This window comes from Microcebus murinus, chromosome 12 (genome assembly GCF_040939455.1).
Source record: "Microcebus murinus isolate Inina chromosome 12, M.murinus_Inina_mat1.0, whole genome shotgun sequence".
Lineage (NCBI taxonomy): Eukaryota > Metazoa > Chordata > Mammalia > Primates > Cheirogaleidae > Microcebus > Microcebus murinus.
In genome coordinates this window covers 42,802,133-42,827,764 of record NC_134115.1, presented here as the reverse complement: position 1 = coordinate 42,827,764, position 25,632 = coordinate 42,802,133, and the positions used below count along the sequence as shown (strand labels likewise).

Sequence of the window (25,632 nt, the reverse complement as noted above, 5' to 3'; positions counted from 1 at the left end):
AAAATGACACGACAAAATGAAACTACAGACCAATATCCCTTATGAATTTAGACACAAAATTCTCAGTGAAATCCTAGCAAACTGAATTTGGCTACAAATCAAAAAAATAATCCACCACAACCAAGTAGGCTTCATCCCAGAAATGCACAGATGGTTCAATATATGCAAATCTATAAATGTGATTCAGCACATAAATAGAAGCAAAAACAAAAACCATATTCTTTCAATAGACACAGAAAAAGCATTTGACAAAATCCAGCACCCTTTTATGATAAGAATACTTAACAAAATAGCCATAGATGTGATATACCTCAAAATTATAAAAGTCATATATGACAAACCAACAGCCAACATCATAGTGAATGGGGAAAAATTGAAATCATTCCCACTTAAAATTGGAACCAGACAATGTTGCCCACAATCACCACTTCAATTCAACATGGTTCTGGAAATGCTAAGAAAAGCTATTAGGCAAGAGAAGGAAATCAAGTGTATTCAAATGGGGAAAGCAGAGGTCAAACTATTACTTTTTGCTGAAAACATGATCTTATATTTAGAAAACCCCAAAGATTCTGCCAAGAGACTACTGGAATTGATAAATAAATTCAGCAAAGTCCAAAGTTACAAAATCAATGAGCACAAATCAGTAGCATTCTTATACACCAACAACAGTCAAGCTGAGAATCAAATAAAAAAAACTTAATATCTTTCACAATAGCAACAAAGAAAATACCTAGGAATATATTTAGCTAAGGAGGTGAAACAACTGTACAGAGAGAACTATGGAACACTGTGGAAAGAAATCACAGAGGATGTAAACAAACTGAAAAACATATCATGCTCATGGATCACCAGAATCAATATTATTAAAATGTCTCTAATACCCAAAGTGATCTACAGATTCCATGTAATCCCCATTAAAATACCAATGTCATTTTTTGCAGATCTAGAAAAAATAATTCTATGCTTCATATGGAACCAGAAAAGACCCTGAATACCCAAAGCAACCTTAAGCAAAAAGAACAAATTGGGAGCCATACTATATTACAAGGCTACAATAACCAAAACAGCATTTCATTGGCACAAGAACAGAGACATAGAACAAAGGATCAGAACAGGGAACCCATATATAAAACCGCCCTCATATTGCCATCTACTCTTTGACAAAGCAGACAAAAGCATACACTGGGGAAAAGAATCCCTATTCAATAAATGGTTCTGGGTAAATTGGATAGCCACATGTAGACGACTGAAACAGGACACACACCTCTCATTACTCACAAAAATTAATTCACAACAGACAACAGACTTAAACCTAAAGCATTTAACTATAAGAATTCTAGAATAAAGTTTTGGAAAAACTCTTGTAGATATCAGCCTAGGCGCAGAATTTATGAAGAAGACTCCAAAGGCAATCACAGCAACAACAAAAATAAATAAATGGGACCTGATTAAATTTAAAACCTTCTGCACAGCCAAGGAAACAATAAACAAAGTAAACAGACAACCTTCAGAATGGGAGAAAATATTTGCATACTACACATTCTATAAAGGGCTGGTAAGTAGAATCTATAAAGAACACAAGCAAAGCAGCAAGAAAAAAAATCAAACAACCCCATTAAAAAGTGGGCAAAAGACATGAACAGAAGCTTTTCAAAAGAAGATAGACTAATGGCCAATGAACATATGAAAAAATGCTCGACATCTCATCAGGGAAATGCAAATCAAAACCACAATGAGATTATCACTTACCTCCAGTGAGAATGGCTTTTATCAAAAAGTCCAGAACAACAAATGGTGCCATGGAAGTAGAGAGATAGGAACACTCATACACTGCTGGTGGGATTGCAGAATAGTCCAACCTCTATGGAAAGTAGTATGGAGATACCTCAAAGAACTAAAAGTAGAACTATCATTTGATCCAGCAATCCCACTACTGGGCATCTACCTTAAGAAAAAAAGACATTCTATAAAAAAGACATCTGCACTCGAATATTTATAGCAGCACAATTCAAAATTCATAATTGCAAAGATGTGGAAACAACCCTAAATACCCATCAGTATATGAGTATATGAATAAAACATGGTACATGTATATCATGGAGTGCTACTCAGCCATAAAAAAAAAAATGCTGAACTACCTATTGTGTCATTGTGGATGGAGCTGGAGCCCATTGTTCTAAGTGAAGTATCACAAGAGTGAAAAACAAACACAACATGTACTCACAATTAAATTGGTACTAATTGATCAACACTAATATGCACATATGGGAAGTAACATTCATACGGTGTCGGGAAGGTGGGAAGAGGAGAAGGGGATGGGTAAATCCACACCTAGTGGATATGGTGCATGCTGTCTGGGGGATGGTCATGCTTGTCGGGTGGTGCAAAGGCAATTTATGTAACCAAAGTGTTTGTACCCCCATGATACTCTGAAATAAAAAAAGAAAGACTATAATCAAGTCTACAAAAGCACAAACACACACACACACACACACAAAGACACAAAACAACATATGCTGGCATGGATACAGAGAGAAAGGAACATTTATACACTGTTGGTAGGACCACAAACTATTACAACCTCTATGGAAAGTAGTATGGAGATACCTCAAAGAACTAAAAGTAGATCTACCATTTTATCTACCAATCCCATTCATTATTGGGTATTTACCCAAAGGAAAAAAAGTCATTTTATCAAAAAGATACTTGCACTTGAATGTTTATTGCAGTACAATTCACAATCACAAGGATGTGCAATCAATCCAAGTGCCCATGAATATATGAGTGGATTAATAAAATGTGGTATATGCATACTGTGGAGTACTACTCAGCTGTAAGAAAAAATGGTGAGCTAATACCTTTTATAAAAACCTGGCAGGAACTAGAGACCAATCTTCTCAGTGTAGTATCACAAGAATGGAAAAACAAACACCACATGTACTCACTATTAAACTGGAACTAATCAATTAACACTCATGTGTACATACAGTAGTAAAACTCAACAGAAATCAAGCAGTTGGAAGGGGAGAGAGGAGATGGGTAAATTTATACTTAATGGATATAATGTACTATCTGGGTGATGGACACACTTAAAACTTTCACTCAAATTGTTTAAAAGCAATTCATGTAACCAAATTGTTTGTACCCCTAATATTCCAATAAAAAAAGAACCTATTTTAAAGTACTGTTTCTTATCTGAATCCCATGGAACCAGGTGTGTTTCTCAGGTTAGGATTTTCCAGATTTTAGAAATATGGGAAATATATGATATACTAATACCTTCATGAAGATCTAGGACAGCACCCTCTAATCAAAAACATTCTACAGCAAAACATTTGAATAATTACACTGAAGGAGATTTACTATAAAGAGCCTCTTGTCAATACTTCCACAAAATTAGGGCAGGTCAGGTTTTGTCTCCAAGTTACCAGTTTTCAGAGAGTTTTGGAGTTTGGAATTTCAAATGTGGGATATTATGGGCCTGAATGATAAAAAACAACTCCTATGTTACAAAAAAATTAAATCATTTGGAGTTGTTCTCAGATATACTTAATGTTTATAGAGTCATGTTTCACTGGAGTACATATAAATCCATATAATAAGCAAAAGGATTCTACTAAATTGTCTAACAATCATTGTGTAAATTTCTGGCATGATATTTTGTTGGTTTCAGAGGAGCTAGAAATCCACATATATACATACATGAAGATATATGTATGGTTTCCAATTAATCTACTAATTATTACAATAAAAAAACTAAGATGTCAAAACTAAATTTTAAAAATTAAGTAGTACTCCTTTAAAAACTTTTTACCTTCTCTTATTTTTTGAGCCCACTCGATTGATCAGGAAGAAAAGGAACATATTCTTCAGAGCAAATATCTCTACAGATATAAGTGCTTTAACTTGAAAAAGGGCCTGGGATGAAACAAGGAGCCAGCCATTCTGCACAATCTCCTAGTCATCCCATTGAAATTTCCTTTAGGAGCTGAGAGAATAAGTTCCTAATGACTCTTGAGGGGCCTCTCCCAGACATCAGCTCATACCAGTCACTGGAGCTGAATGAACCCTAAGAAAGAGAAAAGAGGAGGATGGTATAGAAAGCAGGTTCAAAAGTTGCCTAGACTTGCTTACATGCAATTCTTCTTTTATAAAATTGAAGGAAGGGATTTATTGGCTATTATTAGCAAGTCCTTGCAGCTTAAAAAAAAAACAAACTTGATGCTTTGTTAAGAAAAGCAAGAATACTATTTTTAAAGAAAACTTTTAAGAAAATTTATTAAAATAAGTTTCCTTATTTTTATTTCAAAAATAAATTAATCAAGCAACAACCTTATATTTCAGATAAAGAGTTAATTTGGGCTTTGGTTTAGTATCTATAAAAGTGCAGAAATTTGATCGTATTCCCTCAAGAGGATCACTTCTGGTTTGGAGCTGCCCAATTCATGAATTGCTATTCATTCAAATAATTGCTTTAAAATATTATTGTACACTGTTTATCTTTCAACACTTTTTTTCAGTGAGTTACTTCTTAAATTAGTCTTCCCCAAAAGAGTTATGCCTCCTTTTAGTCAGCACTATGAAACTCTTAGCCATTGAAGGGGGGGACAAAAAAAGCTATTACTGTTACTAAAAGCCTCTAAAATTGAAAAGCAATTTCTAAAAGTTTCAAAATTACCCTATATTTCATTGGTTACTTAATATACAGCATCATGCAACTTCAAATAAAACTTTTTTATTTTTTGACCAATAAAAATTATATTTAAGATATACAATGTGATTATTTGATATACACATTGTGAAATTATTACAAGCTCATTAACATATCCATCCCCTTACATTATCCTTTTCGTGTGGTAAAAATACTTAAGATCTAGTTTCTTAGCAAATTCAAGTATGCAATGCATTATATAGTACTGTACCATGATCTCCAGAAATTGTTCATCTTATAACTGAAAGCTTGTACCCTTTGACCAATATCTCCCCATTTTTCCCACCCCTCAGCTCCTGATAACCACCATTCTACTCTGTTTTTGTGAGTTCAAGTTTTTCAGATTTCACATGTAAGTGAATCATGCTATATTTGTCTTTCTGTATCTAGCTTATTGAACTTAGCAGAATGTCCTCCAGTTTCACTTGTGTTGTTACATATTGCAGGATTTACTTCATTTTTTAAGGCTGAATATCCCATTGTGTGTATCACATTTTCTTTATCTGTTCATCTGTCAGGGGGACTTAGGTTGTTTCTATATCTTGGTTATTATGAATAATACTACAATGAACTGCAATGAACATGGAAGTACAGATATCTCTTCAAGATAGTAATTTCATTATTTTTGGATATACACCAAGAAGTAGGATTGCTGGATCATATGGTAGTTCCATTTTTAATTTTTTGAGGAACCTCCACACTGTTTTCCATAATGGCTACACCAATTTACATTCCCACTAACAATGTACATGGGCTCTCTTTTCTCCACATCCTCACCAAAGCTTGTTAGCTTTTGACATTTTGGTAATAGCCATCCTAAAAGATATGAAGTGATATCTCATTGTGGTTTTGATTTTCATTTCCCTGATGATTAATGATGTTGAGCACTTTTGTATATACCTGTTGGTCACTTCCATGTGTTCTTTGGAAACATGGCTATTCAGGTCATTTACGCATTTTTCAAAAGAGTTTTAGTATTATTATTATATATGAGTTCCTTATATATTTTGGATTTTAACTCCTTATTGGATATACAGTTTGCAAATATTTTCTCACATTCCATAGGTTGCCTTTCCATTTATTGACTGTTTTCTTTGTTGTACAGAAGCTTCTTAATTTGATATAGTACTACATGTTTATTTTTGCTTTTGTTGCCTGCACTTTCAGTGCCATATCCAAAAAATTATTGCCAAGACCAAAGTCAAGGAGCTTTCCTCCCTCTATGTTTTCTTCTAGGAGTTTTATAGTTTCAGGTCTTTTGTCACAGCCTTGAATCCATTTTGAGTTAATTTTTGTGTATAAGGTAAGGGACCAATTTCATTCTCTGCATGTGGACATCCAAATAAAATATTTTTAAGTATGATACTTACAAGTTTAAATTAAGAGGGGAGAGAGAAAGATTTAGGATCACTTTTAGTTCCCTTCTTCAACTCAAATATACATATATGTCTATGATAACATACAAAAACATATTTGAGAGTAATAAGTCTGTTTAATAAGCTTAAAGCATCTGTGGAACTGTTACAAGAAATTACTTTTGTATCTAGGACTTAGACTGAATGATTTACTGCATCTCCCTTAATCCGTAAGTTGCATATTCATTGCTGTATTTTCCTCTAACAGCTGTCACTTAAATTGTCATGCAGAATAGGGCAAATCAGGGTCAGTTTATATAAGCGGTATCAATCTGAAGAACTTCATCAGTCTTTATTTCAAGGCATTATGCAAAGAAAACTGACATTAAGAGAGCCTTAACTGACAGCAAATGAAATCAATCAGCAAATCACTAAGCCATAATAAACTCACTCAATTTGTAGATAACCCTTCCTTTTCCAGGTCTTCACCTAGGCAGTCCATCAAATACTGTTTTGTGTCCAAGTAGCTAAAATGAATAGCAATTCTGGCTGTAGCACTTGAAAGTTCAAGAGCGCACAGGCTTCAGTCTTCAATAATAAGCATTAAAAGGTATTATCTAGTAAGGGTTATACTTATACTTAAAAATAGCCTTTGAAATAAAAAAAATAAAGGGTCAAGTTTAGGATTTACTTTTTGCTTCTTAACATTAATGACAAAAAATTATATTCATAGCAGTTGGCATCTTTTCTATTTAGGGACACCTAAGAACTGCAAATTGTAAGAAAAAAATATATTCTGTACCATATAGTTCATGTTTTGTCATTTTGTTTTTTACTTACAACATTTCAGACATTTCACATTACTGTCAAATAATACTATCACCATTTCACATAGTTGGAATTTGAAGTTCCTCCAAAATTAAATGTTGTAAATAAAGGTGACAAAATGGTTTAAAAGAAAATATGAAAACACTAGTAATGTTTGAATTATTTTGTATAATAATTATTCAAATAAAAGTATATGGTTGGCATTTACCACCTAAGTCTTACTGAACTGGAAGAAAACATTAAAGTTATTGAATATTTTATTCTTTTTTTTTTCTTTTTTGAGACAGAGTCTCACTCTGTCACCCCAGGTAGAGTGCAGTGGCATCATCATAACTCACTGCAACCTCAAACTTCTGGGTTCAAGCAATCCTCCTGCTTCAGCCTCCCTAATAGTTGGGAGGACTACAGGCATGTGCCACCATGCCCAGCTAATTTTTCTTTTTCAGTAGAGACAGGGTTTTGCTCTTGCTGAGGTTGGTCTTGAACTCCTGAGCTCAAGTAATCCTCCCACTTCAGCCTCCCAGAGTGCTAGGATTACAGGCATAAGCCACCACGCCCAGCCCATTTTATTTTTCTGAAGGTACATGTTGAACATCAATCAAAAACCTCCAAGAGTCAAAATACTAAAACATTCCTCAGCGTACTTAGGTCACTATTTCTGAATCCGTGCCTTTTGCAGTTCAGTCCAACAAAATTTTTATTAATAGAAAGCACCTTCACATTTACATTATCTCATCTGATTTCCCCACACCCTGTACACAAAAGAAGGACAATCTTCACTATCACTATTTACAGATGAGGAAATGGTAGCTCAGTACCTTTCAGTGACTTGCCTAGGTATTTATATCACAAAGCCAGAACTTCAATCCAGGCATTCTGACTCTCAACCTAGAAGTTTCTCTAATACTACCTTGCTGCCTTCCCCCAGAAAATGGAATTATTTTAACTTTTCCAAATACTATGCTGTTAAGAAAGTAATTCCCATTCTGATAAACATGATGTTTCTAGCAAACTCAGTGACATACAGAAAATTGCACAAGTTCATGGTTGCCAACTTTCCTATAATCTGATTTACTTGCTTGTCTTTCAGAAGTGCAAAAATCTCAACCTGAAATTGAAAACTAAGCAACCTTACACCTGATCAAGGAATGTTTATATGCCAAATATTTAAAGGAAAACAATTCTAAAAATATGTATTACTTCAGTTTAATTTTCAAAGTTCTTTCATACATGTCACATGATTCTCACAATCACCCCAAGAAGCAGCAGGACAGGTATTATCATCTCCATTTGGCAGAAAAGAAAAATAACATGCTGGAATAATTAAGGGCCAAGAGCTCACAGAAAATAGCAATTCTAGGATAGAATTCTAGTAACACTTTCAGCATCACAAGAATGATAATCCATATTCATCTTTCACAAGAAAGGACAACTTGTGCTCCACGAGAAAAAGATAACAATTGTATAAGATAATGAGAATCCCTGCTATCTGTGTAATTTATACCTACAGAGGGAAGGATTTTATCTGCTCCATAGCCAGTCCTAATACTTTCTAGCAAAGTTGCATGACCTCTTCAACTTTCTATAATACTGATTCTGCTATGATTTTATTTTCTTCCTAATTATTCTTTCTTATAATAAACAAAGGAAGAATTGATAAACAATAAACCTAGAAAAAGGAATTTATCATACCTATTTTAAAGAATTCTTATCAGATTTTACTTAGCGTCTTTCAGATCACTGATACCAGATCATTCCCACAAGGGATGTAATTCATAAATACTTTAAGCTGAGTTAAGGAGTAGGGAGTTATGAGATTCTTCAAAACTGTAGCAGAAGCTTTACACAGATGCAATTACTTGCCCTCATATGTCATCTTGTTCTTTTCAAACAGCAAAGAGAGATGAAAGTCTCAACTAGGAAAAAAACACCCATTGGTCCAAAATACAACCACTGATACAAGATGCAAAATGTCTCATTTGCTAAATATTGAAAAACTTTATAGAAATCCTAGCTTTAACAGATATTTTTTGGCTATCGGTTAGTGCCCAAGACTATGTTTTAACAATGGATATACTGAAAAATACTTTATTATAATAAATCTTTTAAAATAAGAGAATTAAGAAAAGAATGGTAATATGTATCATGTGAATCAATGAAAGCATAATTTTATATTTTCATTCTCAATATTCTGTTCTAAAAATCTGATCGATGCATCTCCCTCTCCACCACCACCAAAAAAAAGTGCAACCAGCCGGGCGTGGTGGCTCACGCCTGTAATCCTAGCACTTTGGGAGGCCGAGGCGGGCGGATTGCTCAAGGTTAAGAGTTCGAAACCAGCCTGAGCGAGACCCCGTCTCTACCAAAAATAGAAATAAATTAATTGACCAACTAAAAATATATATACAAAAAATTAGCCGGGCATGGTGGCGTATGCCTGTAGTCCCAGCTACTCGGGAGGCTGAGGCAGTAGGATCGCTGAGCCCCGGTGATTGAGGTTGCTGTGAGCTAGGCTGACGCCATGGCACTCACTCTAGCCTGGGCAACAAAGTGAGACTCTGTCTCAAAAAAAAAAAAAAAAAAGTGCAACCAAACAAAAGGCACAAAAAAGGAAGGAGGAATCCAGGGAGACAGGGCTGGTGGAGGCACTCCTTGGTATTATCCCATGATTACACCAAAGCTACTGTAGTAATGGCTGACACACGACGCTGAGTCTTTAGCATTCTTTCCAGCCATCAAACACTGAAATCTTAGGAGAAGATACAGATTGCGAATGACAATGCGTAACTCATAACAACTCTAACCAATGTTTACATGCTATTTATATTGATAGTGAATTAAACCTAGGATAATTATTATTATCTCAATTTCCAACATACCCTTAAAAGTAAGTTCTTCTGTGTATATTAACATCATATTTCTTGTTATACTTCGTTTCATTTAGCATTGCTTAGAGCTCTATTACCAGGAAATTTTCAGGAAACTTTAGTTCTCCCTGTGCATTATCAAATTTTCAGAGTAAAATTCTAAAATTTCGACTACCAAATAGCAAAAATGTTTTCTTTGACAACATAATGTGAGAAAATACCATGTCAATGACAACAAAATACACCAAATTCATTAACTCTTATAGTCATCCTCAAATTAGGCCACAAACCTAGGACATTTAGCTTCCTCATTGGAACAATTTATATTCCATAGAACTATAGCCTACAGCTGTCAAGTAGCTAGATGACACAAAGGATGGTATTTTTTCCATCAAAATGCATTTATTCTCAGATGAATTATGATTTTTGCCAGCTAACAAACAGCTCTTCCCTGGGAAGTACTTTCCATCTTTTGAAGAATGTGGCATTTCAACATTCTGTTTCATTCTACAACCCAATTCTAAAATGATTTTATATTGTACAATTTAAAAGATATTTTGATTTTAGAATTTAAAACTAGCTTGATATAATTATTCTACATTTTATTGATAAATCACAATATTACTTTGTACCTCATAAATATATACAACTATAATTTGTCAATTTATAATTAAAAAATAAAAAAGAATAAAGAGAACTGCAAACTCTCCTAGACAACTTTAGATAATCCAAAAGTTTTTGATACCTTATTACTAAAATGATCCCATTTACCCAAAAGGTCAGAGTTCCAATAACCTCAAACATTCAAGCACAGTCATGGACCCAGTAATCAACGAAAAAGAAAAAGTATGCAAGATAAATGGCATTCACAAAATGTATTTGCTTTGCCTCACCAAGGAGAATCTCTTAGACTGAAACCTGGCAACTCTATAAAATAAGGACCTAGTGAGAAAGGATATCTGAAAATTCATGGAAGACTGAAATTATAAAATGAGAAGAAAACTTTCTTCTATTATCAGAAAATAACCATACTTTTTAAAGAAAAGTAAACGAACAGAAGTCATGTAAGGGTAGATTAGAACCATCTTCTTCAGGGGCAACAGGAGAATGTGTATCCAAAGTCTTAAAATGTGCATATCATTTGGTGTAATAATTCTACTAATTTATTTTAGAGAAAAAAAAATAAGAGAATAATGAAAAGATTTGTGGAAGAAGATATTCACTGACACCTTATTCATAATAAACAAAAAGATTAGAAGCAACTTCAAATATCCATCAACAGAAAACTGATGAAAAATACTATAGAAGATACATGTACTAGAATATAATTCAATCATCAAAAATAATTTGTAAATCTGTATTTACTGACAAGAAAGATATCATGATAGGTTATTAGGTTTTAAAAATGCTTACAAAACAGTATGGTCCAAGAGAAGTTGGTAAAGGGGTACAAACTTACACTTAGATAGAAGGAGTAAGTTCTAGTGCTTGATAGTATAGTATGGAAATTATAGTTAACAATAATTGATAGTACAGTAGGGAAATTATAGTTAACAATAATTTATTATATATTTCAAAATATCTAGAAGAAAACAATTGTAATGCTTCCAACACAAGTAAAAAATAAATGTTTGAGGTGGTGGCTATCCCAATTATCCTGATTAAATCATTACACATTACACTGGGTGTCCCCAAAGTCGCCATATATAGGGGAAATGAGAAATTGTAGCTAAATGTACATTTACAAAATTTTAATTACAAAATTTTTCCTTCATATGGAGACTTTTGGGACACACTGTATATAGGTAACAAAATACCATATGGCCAGGCTTTATGGTTCACACCTGTAATCTTAGCACTTTGGGAAGCTGAGGAGGAAGGATTGCTTGAGGCCAGGAGTTCAAGATCAGCCTAAGCAATAGTGAGACCCTTTCTCTAGCAGAAAAAAATTAACCAGGCATGATGGTGCATGCCTGTAGTCCTAGCTACTTGGGACGCTGAGGCAGGAAGATTGCTTGAGCCCAGAAGTTTAAGGTTGTAGTGAGCTATAATGACACTACTGCACTCCAGTAAGACTCTGTCTCAAAAAAAAAAAAAAAATCACATGTATCTCCAAAATATATACAACTATTATTAACATATATCAATAAAAAGGAAAAAACTAGTATGGTCAAATTATTGTTTAAATATATATAGATATATTAAATATACATGATACATGTGTATGAGTTTCTATTTATGGTTTAAAAATAACTAGAAGAATATATACCAAAATGTTAACATTATAACATCAATTATCTTTAAATGGCAGAATTTCAAATGATCTTTATTTTCCTTTATACTTTTCTATAGATTCTGATTCATCATGATCCTGTACTTTTTTAATTTTTAAAGAGAAAATTTTTAATATTAGCAAAATTTCTATCAAGTTATATTATTTAATTCAAATGTCATTATACACCTGAGTACTTTATCTATTGTTATAATGTTGAATTTATATGTATAATAATAATGAACCAGAATAAAAAATTTTAATTAAGTATATTATATTCTTTTTTAAAAAACAGTATTTGACATATTTAACAAGATTTTCATTCAACATGACTGATTTTCATGTTCAAAAGGATAAGCAGGTCCCTGAAAATTCACTTACATGGAAGGGATAACACAAAGAAGAAAATATCTAAATGGTACCAGCTTTTAAATGAAGTTATCTAATATCTCTTTAATTTCTAAGTATGCCAAAAATGTAAAAATTTCTTTCAGAAAAATTAGAAGGCTCTTGCATTAAATAGTATAACAGAGAACATGCTTTCTTGTTCTCTGAACTGCATTAAGTAGTATAACAGAGAACACATGTGAAAAATTACTAAGAGCAATTCTTGATAATTTTATTCACAATGGTTTAGGGTACACATATCATTTATTTTATCCCTCTATACATAAAAAAAATTATAACAAAATTCTCTTCAAGATGCTCTTTATGATTGATGTATATAAATACAACAAAATTGCCCAAAGAAATTTCTGTGCCTGGAAAATATGCATAAATGTAAAAAAAACCATAGTATCCTAAATGTCGTGGATATAACACAAAACTAAAAACCATACCAAGTAAAGACTAATGCCACTGTGGGTTAGGGGTGATTAAAGGATTACTGTATTTAGAGTAAAGACTCTGTTGTTTAAAATCTTTGTAAATAAATGGTTTCACAATGAAGCCTCTCTAATGAAGTGTTTATAAACATATTTACACAATATACTACATTTCCAAAGGTATAGTTATTATGTACTAAGCCAGGGGTGGGGAACCTTTTCATGTTGGAAGGCCGCATTAATTCAGCTGTAATTAAATAAGGCTGCATTCAAGAAACTTCAATTAGAGATACGTAAAAATGTACGTTATTTTGTAAAAATCTAATTACTATGTACTTAATTTCAAAAAATGAAAACTGTTTATTCTAAAGTTAACTAACCTTTTAATGACTTTATAGTGTCTGCTTTTTGTTGGAAAGTATTTGAATATTTGGTTGCAGCATGGAGGTCTGCAGTTTCAGCTGATCTTCTAAATGGGTATCAATAATTTGTGACCTTAAGGGCATCTTGATTTGGGTTAGGTAGGAGAATGCAGATTTGCAGCAATAAGTGGTTGAAAAGTAAGAAAGTATTTTTTAGGCATGTTGCCAAAGGTGTGGGTATTCTACTGCATTTTTCCATATTTAAAATGGATCTTTCTTAGCATCAAACAATGACTTTAAAATGTCATCTATTGAGAGCTCAATCAATTCCATCTGTAGTTCTTTAGGTGCCCTGGCGGTATCAACTAGGTGTGGCTGAAATGCTAATTCAAGTGTGATGTCATGATTCTCAAAGTCAGTGAACCTTTCATTGTATTCTCCAATTAATAGGTCTGTAACAGCTGCGTATTCTTCAAATTCTTCTTCATTTGAAGCATATATCATCCTGCTCATCAATGACCTTTGCTAACTTGGGGAAAATGGTCATCTGAAATTGCCTTTTGAAAAAGAAGTATTTTGAAAAAAATAGCTTTTTCAAAATGCTTGGATTTTTTGTCACAGAGCATATATAGACTTAGTTTTACCTTGCAAAGAAATATTCAAGTCATTTTGATTTGACATGATATCACACAGAAATGCTGCATTTCTATAGAAATCTTTCAGTAATTCACATTGCTGATTCTAATCTTCATAAAATTTAACTATCTGTTCTAGCAAAGATAAACACAATGAAAAGAAATGAGAGATCTGGATCTGTTAATACTTCCTTTATTTATCTATGCAATAAACCCTTTGTGTTTTCCTGTCATGGAAGGTGCACTATCTGTACATATACTCAATAAATTTACCAAATTCAGTCCAACTGCACAACATTTATCTTGAAAGTTTTTGAAGATATCTATTCCCCATGTTCTGTTCTCAGGAGTGCCCAAAGCAAGTAACTCTTCGTAGCAAGGAAAATCTTCTGTTATGACCCGAATGAAGTATAATTCATTATACTTCACTGAGTCAGAAGTATCAGTTGATTCATCCAAAGCGATTGAGTAATATATATTTTTCTTTCGAAGTACTGCATGAAGTTGTTCTGTTAAGTTGAAGGCTAATTCATGCTGCCGATCAGTTATGGTTTTCCTTGAAATGGAGGCAGTTGTTTGTACTTTGAAACATTATCAGGGTCTAAGCATCTATGATTTCAACGATGCATTCTTTCAGTTTCTACATCACTAAATGGACTCCTTTAATTCCCAAGTATATAAGCTACTTTTATAAGTTGCTTCAGTGGCATTATTTCCAGGTCTTATTCTGCTTGAAAGAATTATCTTTGCTTTTGCTTTTCATTTTTTTCATTTCTGCAATACAACCTTTCATGCCTCCCCTCTAATTTAAAATATTTGTGGTACTTATGAGTATTATAATGCTGATGAGCATTAAATTTCTTTAATGTTGATATTGCAGTATCACAAAGCAAGAGAATCATCTTATCTTTAGCATAAAGAAGATAATACTGACTGCAATTTCCAAGTCTTATTAAAAAATCTGTTTTCTTCTTTTAGCGTTCTCTTGGTCTTCTTTAACATGATGGGCTGGTAAGCAGAGAAAACTAATAAAAACTGTCGAGGTGTGCAGCTATCCACAAATTCCACTTCAAACAGAAACATAGTGTACCATTGTCAAAAGCTGATAACAGACTGGCATACTTGACCCACATAAACTCTTGCCAACCAGCCTCATGTGATAGTGGTGCCAGTCAGGCAGAGGAAGTTAGAACTAAATCATGAGTGCAACAGCCATTGATTTAGCCCTTATGGCTTACTAATGTTCTAATTGTGCCAGTCAATTGGGAGGATTATTTCTTTGAAACTTATTTTATTCTTTGGTATTTAAATATGCTCATTTTAAGAATAAAATAAGAATATGAAAGACAAACAAAATGTGTTAATAAAAATAAAAGGATTTGTTCTTTAAATTTTGGATTCTAGCACTTAAGAACCAAAAAGGCCACAGGTTCCCCATCCCTGTACTAAGCCTTAAACACTTTTATGAGATGGCTTGGGAGACTTTTTCTTTTTAAATGATGTGGGCCTGTAAGTAAAAAATTGATACCAAGTCTCTTAAGATCGTACACAACTCAGAGACAAACAGCTTCCTGAATCATCTTGCCAAGTGTCCGAAATTGAGTGTTCATTCATCCATACATTCTAAGGACCTGCTCTGAGCTCTGAGGATGTAGCAGTGAACAAGGCCTAGTTCCTGGCCTTATGAAGCTTTTGTGTTAGTGGATAGCTAACAGATATTGAGTATTTTCAATGTACCCATCACTATTCTAGGCACTTTCAATGGATTAGCCCACTTAATCATCACACTAATACTATAACTTAGAAATTTTTATTATCTTCATTTTACAGATAAAAGAGGTTAAGATACAGATAGGTTAAGAAACTTGCCCAGTTTAACCCTTTCCTGGATTTCTATTCTTCCCATTATTTCCACACAAGTGAAATGTATTCTGCAGACAGATCTACCTTTATTTTTTCTCTCAGCCATCTTAAAAAAACAAACAAAAAGCCGTAAGCCATGATTCACTGGCAGAATGGCATGAATGGACCAGTTACCCTATTCATTGGAAATGTAACCTTTAACATCTTATTCTATATCAGTAAACTTCAGTTATTCCTCAGTAAAATAAATAAAAGCAGAGCACCTATTATTCATAAAAAATAAGATCATAATATAAGGTGTTTAGCATAGTAACTGGCACAAATTAAGCATTCAATGAATGTTGGCTACTGTTACTGTTTGTTTAATGATTATTTATTGTTTACTGTTGAATGGGGGTGGAGAGACAACCATTTGTTGGATGCCTGCTAATATTTGCCAGATATTATCAGCATTACATATAAAATTATTGAAAAAATACAACTCAGAGTTTAAGATAATATTATAAACAACAGATGTTATCATTATAAAGTATGGGTAGAGTATTTTTGATTACAAAGTCCTCTGTTTTCATACTATACTGGACTGGACTGGACTTAAAGCTAATGGGTCTAATATGGGTGTTTTTATTTTTCTAAGTATTGTAGGAAAAGCCTAATAGGCTGTTATTTGGGAGATATAAGCACCAATATCAGTTCTAAACTTGCCATCAGGACTTACACAAAAGCTTTCACTGGAGACATGGGCCTCATTGGAACATCATATGATATGGAAACAGAAATAGGGTGCTAAAGTAAGCTATGCTTAATCAAAATTACTTAAAACTTTTAAAGAAACAGGGAAGAGTGAAGGAACCAAATGGAAAGATATGGAGAAAAGGATCCTAAATAACCATTTCTCAAAATAAAACACATACACACCCCTTAAAACTAACAAAAACAAACTACCATTGCTTACTTTCTCTTTACAAGGGTCTCATAATGGCTACAATAACAATAGCCTCCATGTATCACCCCCTTTCTCAATGCTAGGCACTGTGCTCTCTTTTACATGCATTGCTTCATTCAATCCTTCTACAAGGCTAAGAAATCAGCAGCATTACACTTTTTGCAGCTAAAGACACTGGGCAAAAGGCTAGCACATCTCAGAGACTAGCTGAATTAAATTTTCTCCTATAGGAGACCATCGGTCATGCACTCTTTTGGGTTCAGAAAGAATAAGTAATCCATTCATCCTCTTAGCCTTTCAGTAATGCTCACTGGTCCCCTTGCCTTCCAGGATTAAGCCTATCATAAAGTTTGCTTCATTGGAAAATACAGAAAACTTCAGCCCCTATTGCTCCAGATGATAAGCTGTGCAGGTGGCCAAATGGCTCATACACAACCACACCCTGCACAGTAAGCCTCTCCTCATAATCATACAGAGGTCATGTATTTTAAATAGTCTACCTTTATCACCAGAGTCAGAGGACAAAGCTAAACAAATACTGAATTCCCAAATAAGTAGCCACACTTAGCATAAATACATGTAGCATACTTTTTTCATACTGCAAAAGGTGAAAATTAGAGTTTCATACTATTAAGCTGTCAAATAAAAACAAAACTTTTTATTTGTGAATTTATCTATACTATAGCATAAACTATGACCTATATCATATATACAAGTATAATTAATATCTTATAAATGGAAAAAATTCCCATATATAGTTCCAAAGTATTAAATTTTTCAGACCCACCAGTTCAGCTTTGTAATGTCTAAATTTTTCAGACCTACTAATTCAGCTTTGCAACCTGATACTATTAGACTTATATTTAGGCTTTGGGCTCTGCCATTTCCTTGCTGTTGATCTTACCTTTCACAGGTTGCTGCTGTTGTGCTTGCTGTTATTTAATTGTAAAATGAAAATAGTACCAATATTTGACAGGCCCATTGTGAGAATTAAATGAGATAATGTATACAAAGAGCTAAGCATTGTGCTTGGTACATAAAAAGTGTTCACTGAAATGGTAGTTATTTTTATTAAAATTAATGTCTTCTAATTTTCTAACTACAAATGTGTAAGTACTAAACTATAATGTACTATATTACAATATGTCAGTAGAACCTATCCAAATGTTTAGGTACATGGAAATGTGAATAACTATTTTTCTTATAATCTGGAAAAGAAAGTAGTTTAAACTATGGTCTCTATATTTATTTGTTGTTATTCACAGACATCAAAGCCTGAAAAATGGCATACAGAGGTCTGTATGGCATATAGAGGCATACAGAGACTGATTCCTATAAATCAGTCTCTTTCCAAACCACCAAAATCTAGTTTGGGGGTAGTCTTTATTTGTGAATTATAACAAGTACTAAGCCTTGTGTGATTCTGAATTGAGATAGCCAAGTAAAGGATTATTTTACAACCACCAGAAAAATCTCAATTCATATTACAGTCACAGTTACAATGAATTCACAAATACTGATAATCAAATTTAAAACATGACATTTTAAATCTCATTTTAAATAATGGTATAGTATTCTACCCTATAACAGAAAATAAAAATATTTTATGCTTAGTTTTATATAAGTATAGACAATATAGACATATTGATGAACAACCTAATGAAAGAAGCAACAAATATTTTTTTCTTTGTATAGCATTAATTTGGTACTAATAAATTAAATTAGGGTATGCAGCATATGAAAAATTAACATGGTTTCATATGAACTGATATTAATTTTGTACAAAATTAAAATTCCATAGGATCATAAACTGAAGAATGAAAAAGATTATTTTAAATCTCAAAAAGTGAAACACAAAGTTTTAAGAGATCTCTTTGTTTACACTGAAAATTCTAGAGTGCTACTGAATAAGAACAACCTCTTCTGAGATATCAGATTTCCTGTAATTTCCATAATGTTGATAAACTTTTCTAATGATGGTACTGGGCATTAAAAGGAGAATAAAGCACATAATTGAATTTTGTTTTTGTCCAGTTAAAAAAATTTAACTTAATGAAAAAAATGATCCCAATAATACAATAGCGACATATAAGAGAAGGATACCTATGGTATCTGAAAATGAATGTTTCTGAAAATAAGTTTCTTTATTAAGTTTATTTTAAAGTTATTTGCAGTCTTATGATTTGGTATTTTGAGTTTCATAAATAAAATGACTCCGTTTATACATATTAAAATGTTCACTAAAATGAAACATTAAAGGGTAAAATACTCTTCAATACAAAATACAGTTAAGTTCTAGTTTTGCTGAAATTAAATTACAACATAAGAAATGTTCGATATATTTTGGAATTAACATTGAAAATTTTCAGTTAGCTCTCTTAATAATTTTACTTTAAGTGATTTATTTTTTTAAACTTTTTTTCTGGAGTGATTTATTTTAAAACAACAAGAGCAACAATTTCAGACTTGCTTAAAAAGATAACAGCCTAGTGTATTATTGTCCTCTGCTGATAGGAAAGTATGTACTTTTAATATGGTACTTTGCCATAAAACACATATTTTCCTTGGTAAAAATACTTTTCTGGGTTATTTTAATAGGCTAGTTCTCTAGGCTTTAAAGAAAAAAACACAATTTATTGTGAAGTATACTGTTACATGATAGAAGAAAAATTTATTTGCATCTCCTTTAAATTATTCACAATATTTTGAGGCTTTCACTCTCTCTAGTTAGTGCAATTTATTTTTCTATATGTCTCAGTAGCAAACAATGTTATTTAGACTCTAACCTGGCATGCTACAACCTCTGGCCCGCCCTTGAGCCCCTCCATTGCAAAGGTCTCCAGGTGCAGTTTGGGTAGCTGCAGGGTGAAGTCATTCCTACTTGCCGCAGTCCGTGACAGCGAGATCTGATCTCTGACCTAAAGGGAAAAAAACAGCATCAATGGTAATTCCCCTTCAGACACATTAACTGGGATGAACTGGGTCCCCTTGAGCCCACTGAGTGGACTTGCATTGATCGCTGGACCTGAAATCCATGAATAAATTTAGGACTAATTGATTTTTCGTTGCAAATAAATCTCTAATTCAGAGTGCTGGAGGAGAATGTTAAGAAGAAAAAGCATCCTCCTGCCTGAAATGAGGGAGGGGAAGAAGAGTCACTGGAGCTCTTCTGATCAAGAGGTTTTAAATTATTTTTCCACAGTACCACCTCAAAAGATAAAGGAGAAAAAATGAAAAACATTCACAAAATCAAAAACAACAGCAATTTCCTAATTATTACTACCTTTTTAATAACATGTTTAATTTAACTGATATATATTGGACAAAATAGATATTAGGCACTAGTCTCTGAAAAGAAAACTTCAATAAAATGTACCCTGGAATAAAAACAAATATACTCAACACTAAAGGATACTTAAAAATATACAAGTAAGAAGAGGTTTATTTGCCCTTTTTACTTTTCTAAAATTGTAAGATTTTATTAAACTTGAGTCTTGATGATTAAATACATATAAACCAAGTCAGTCACACAATTTCTAAATAATGCAATAGATAAAATCAGTAGTATTTGTACTATATTTTAAGTATTCAAAAAGGTAACAATACAAACACATCACAGATACAGGAGAAACACCAATGCTCTAGCCACGATGGAATCACATGCCGTTGATATCATACTGCCACCTTCTGGAAAAATGAGAAAATATTCCCTATATAATACAAACAAATTCTCAGAGCCAGATATTTTGGGTTTTAATTTCCAAACTTAGTAACAGAATTCCTCAGTTTAGTCTGCATTTAAGGTCAGTAAGTTGTCATTTTTAATCATATAGTTTAATGAAAGGAGTTTTCATATGCAGTCATATTTTCTAACTTTCTTTGTACTTGAATAGGTTCTAAAAATTTATCTGTTACCATATTTTTTTTATTCTCTTAAGTGAAGCAGGAAAGTGTGCTACCATATATTTGATAAATATTGCAAAAATAGCTTAACACCACAGAACAGAAATATTTTTATGAGATACCAAAGGTCAACAATGGATATAAGTATAAAAATAACATTAATTGTTCGAAAATATTTGTATCTATAGTTTTATCTGAGCAACTTCAATTGTAATTTGGCAATAATATAAGATAGAAAACTTCTTCATTTTTCTATTCTCCTTGGGCAACATGCAAAACAGTTTGAATTATTTTTTATTATATGAATTAATTACATTAAAAATATACACATTTCACAAAACGATTGTACTCTATAGGGCTTCCTTAAACCAACAAATGCACACAAATATATGATGACATCTTTAATTGTTTATGCAAATCTATGGGTATAAAATCCTTATATTTCCCAAGTTGATCTGAAGACATTCTGTCAATAAGAGAATGTCAAAGTGCATGCTGTAAAACATATACTATGATGCAATTTTTATAATAGTGTCAGTATTACCTGCACACTAGAGTCCCAATTCAGAATGTATATTTACCAGCAACATTCTCCAGAGTCTTCAGTTAGGATGAGAATGCTATTAAACTTCCTTAGCATAACAAAATAAATCATATTTTATACTTTTTAGCTTTAGGTTTTATATTTTATATGTATGGATACCTTCTTTTGCTTTTTTTGGTCACCAATGTGCATTCAGATAAAAGAAAACATTAATGTGGATTAAGGTACTGAGAATTTATCAGCATCAAACCACCAGTGTTTTGCCTTCTACCCTTCTGAACCATAGTCAATAGATCTAAATATTTTACTGCACCCTGGCCAATTCATTGTTTGATGTTTAAAAACTCACCCAGAATCAAAGAAAATTTATTAAATTTGAGCCCCCAAATGAGATACTATTAGCTTTGAAAGTCAAGTTTAACTGCGATATTGATGATTCTCTTTTTTCTGTGACAAAATTCACTAGGGAAATCCTGGATGTCAAAGTACAAAAGCAGATTGCTAATATGGGCAAAGGGCGGGGGGAAACCATAAGCAATGTAGGTATAATCCACAACACAGTTCGAGCACTAGAGGTCCTTTAACCCGATTAGTATCAGGTACCATATCTCATCCTTGAAGCCTGACATACAGTGAACAGTAAGCTACATTTTATATTCTCTAAATAAACTTTATGAGCAATATTAAGCTGGGACCTTTTTCATTTAAAACTGTGATTTATTGTCATTTTAATATTTTTGCTACTTTACTTAATTTGCCAAATTAATTATTTATATTAGATAGGAAAAAACGTTCAAATGCCTCTGTGTTTGTTATACCTAATGAAGGACATCATAATTATAATACTATTTGAATAATATGCATGTAATAATACTTTCATTTAATTACAAATATCTGTTGAATGTTGATAGTGGCATTAAGAGATAGTGCCATGACATATAATGGATGTAATATCACAAAAATTTTGACTACAATTTTTTAAGAGTTTTTCCACCTTTAAATTAAACTGAAACTTTGAGAGTAGGCATCTAAAATATTCTTCAAATATTTCTAGGAAAAGTTTTTAGAAAAGTCCTATAAAAGTACTGTTCAGGAATTATTTTATTTTAATGAGCAAAAAGGAGTGAAAGCATCATGTTGACAAAATAAAACAATTATACTAAAACAAAAATATAATGATGCAGCAAAGGAGCAGGAAGGAAAGGTGACAAGGACCAAGGAAAATATAAAGGATGAAAAGAAAAAACTGTTCAGAAAGAATGCAGAAGTCAAGTCTGAATTTCAAGGTGTAAACAGGGAAGAGATTCAACAGAGAATAGTAAGAAAGGACTCTCACTTTGTAGTATCAAATTTGTTCAGAAAGAAAACAGGGAGGCTGAGAACAAAGTAACTAAAAATATTAAAAAAGAGATAATGTTGGATTTCTTTGGAAAATACTGCCCATTGGATAGAAAATTATTATTTTCAAGAATGAGAATCTAAAGCAAGTTCCTTACTGTTAAAAAATTTTGAAGTAGTATTAGAATAGTAAAATTACTTTTTTCTAAAAAGAATAGTAGGTTTACCTTTTAAAATAAACATTTAGTGTGAATTTGGATTAAAACAATCATCAGTCTCCTGTCTGTAGATTAAATTATAATTTCAAATTTCAAATTTTTAAATAATTTCAAAAGTCAGTCTTTAATTCTGTGTATAATACATCATTATTCATCCTATAATTAAGATTCTATAACTTTTTCATTATTATTTACATATGTGTGATAAAAACATGTATACAATGTTTTTCTACTTCAAAATAACTAATAGTTCATTTTTAACATATAACGAATTTTTCATAGAATTTCACGATATAAATCTCAATTGTCAAATTTTATAAATTTTTATAACATTCTAAAAAACTGTAGTTTCATAATATTTTTAAAAGAATAAAGTAAAAATATCTATATTACTTCTCTAAAATTTTGATATTTAGAAAGTTTATTTTCTTCCTTTCTTATTACTTTCAGAAAACAGATATTTCTAAAAGATATGTCATAAGAAACGAGAGATGTATAGAGAAAAATAAATGACTTTCTAAAAAGTCAAAACATTGTCATGAAATATATTTAAGTAAATGTCTTTAAAATATATTTTATTATAACAATCCAATCCAGATTTAAGTGATTCATAAGATCCATGCTGTACTATATTGCTATTTTTTTGATTAGCCTTTACTCACAAGCCACCAATCTGTTTTCTAATTTTCTGTACTCCTATCATAACCAAAAAAAGCTATTTCTGCTAGATATGCCAACTATGAAATTAAATTAGTCATTTTTAGAAAAATTGCTCAACTCTTAAAATGTGAACCTCTATCTTTTATCATGTACAGCTATAAATCCCCGAGCTCAATGTTCCATTAAAAAAAAAAAAGAAACTCATGAAATGATTTACTAGCTGTGTTTTTACCAATAGGATACCAAGCCAGAAGAAGTCAGAATGTAGATAAAAACTGAGAGACTTAAAAACACATGTAAAAAAAAATGTATATATTACCTGAATCCTACATGCCTGGGAAAAGCAATGAACATCAGGACTTTACATCATACTCTATCTAAAATTTTATTTACTCCAATCTACTATGGTCACCAATGCTTCAAAAGAAATATTTTTATCAGAGGTATTCCAATATAAATACAGACCTTTACAACATTTCCTATAACCTCCATTATTAACATCCTGTGTTTATGTTATACTTTGCCTCCATGTTCGAACCTGCCTTCCTTTGTCCTAATCCCTCCTCTGTATTTCTTTCCACTCCCATTGATTCCTTATTGCCCTTCCTCTTGCTATGATTTTATTTTTCATCCTGCATACTACAGTAGTCTACATAGTACTTTTCAACCTATGCACCAGAGAGCAGTGTATAGTCAGCACACTACAGCCTGGGAACTAAATCCAGTTTATCACATGTTATTATAAATAAATTTTTATTGTAACCATATCCATTTGTTTACCTAATGTCTATGGCTGCTTTCCTGGTAATGACAGAGTTGAGTAGTTGATACAGAGACCATATGGTCCACAAAGCCTAAAAATATTTCCTATCTGACCCTTTACAAAAACTGGTTGGCCATCCTCTGCCCTAGAGGTATAGAAGGAAAGACAATATTTTTTATCATCTACAAGTTTTTAAAAATGACTACCTCTCACCAGAGAATCTACAAACAATTTCTAGTGAGTCAACCTTATATCTCCAACTCAGGGTACCATCTCAAAGACACTTTCTGGCTCTTTTTTCAAGTGTCTCATGAAATAAGTATACTATCTCTTGATATATTTTCAGGTTGCACATAGTCTAGTACACAATGTGACTGGGCCTACCTTTCCTGTCAACAACTAACTTTCCTGCTAACTACCCATTCTGATACCTAATCAACAGAAAATGTGGTTAAACGAGTAGAAGAGGCAAAGTGGAGAGCCCTTTTTGTAAATAACGAAGAGAAAGGAACTATCTAGAATTAACAACATATACTCTTTAATAATACGAGTAGCAAGAAAAAACACTATGCATACAGAGGCTTTTAGTAAGACTGTGATCAAATAAGAATATCACTCCAAGTTCATGAATTCCACAATGTTAAAGAAAGAGAATAATAAAAAAATATATTTAGATAGTTCTAAGACTCTGATATTTGCCTAATGATTAGAGAAGGAATCAAAGAGTGTTAATGCAATGTAAATGATATCCAGAAATTGAATAGTTACATCTAAATGGCTATTTTCCTCCTTCTTTAACTTTTTCTTTAATTACTTAATAAAATAGATAGATAACAATACTATTTCTATTAGTAATAATATCATTAGTACCTCGAAAAGTATAATACTTTTCAAAGTACAGTTGGCCCTCCCTATCTGTGAGTTCTGTATCCATGGATTCAACCAAAAGCTAACAGAAAATATTTTTTTAAAACATTACATCTGACCAGATGTGGTGGCTCATGCCTGTAATCCTAGCACTTAGGGAATCTGAGGTGGGAGGATTGCTTGAGGCCAGGAGTTCAAGACCAACCTGAGCAACATAGCAAGACCCCATCTCTACAAAAAATATTTAAAAAAAATTAGTCAGGCATGGTGGCACACATCTGTAATCCCAGCTACTCACAAGGCTGAGGCAGAAAGGATCAGTTAAGCCCAGGAGTTTGAGGTTGCACTGAGCTATAATGATGTCACTGCACTCTAGCCCAGGCAACAAAGCAAGACCCTGTCTCAAAAAAAATATGTATATAGGCATCTGCATTAAACATGTACAGATATTTTGTTATTATTATTCCCTTAACAAGGTAGGATAACAATTATTTACATTGTATTAGGTATAAGTAATCTAGAGATGATTTAATACAGGAGGCTGTCCCTAGTTTATATGCAAATACTATACCATTTTACATCAGAGACTTTAGCATCCCTGAATTTTGGTATCCTCAAGGGTCCTGGAACCAATCCCCCATGGGTACTGAGGGATGACTACACTCTCCACACT

The 25,632-nt window shown here is 32.5% G+C and overlaps 1 protein-coding gene across 4 annotated transcripts in view; it reads right to left on the bottom strand.

Moving 5' to 3' along the window:
- The window catches only part of CCDC171 (coiled-coil domain containing 171), a 319,711-nt gene that overhangs the window by 73,480 nt on the left and 220,599 nt on the right, over nucleotides 1-25,632 (bottom strand). For all 4 annotated transcript variants that reach the window (XM_076008755.1, XM_076008757.1, XM_020289349.2 and 1 more), the window contains one exon: nucleotides 19,453-19,584. In XM_076008755.1, the coding sequence (XP_075864870.1) occupies nucleotides 19,453-19,584 (132 nt within the window). The remainder of the gene's footprint in view (nucleotides 1-19,452; nucleotides 19,585-25,632) is intronic.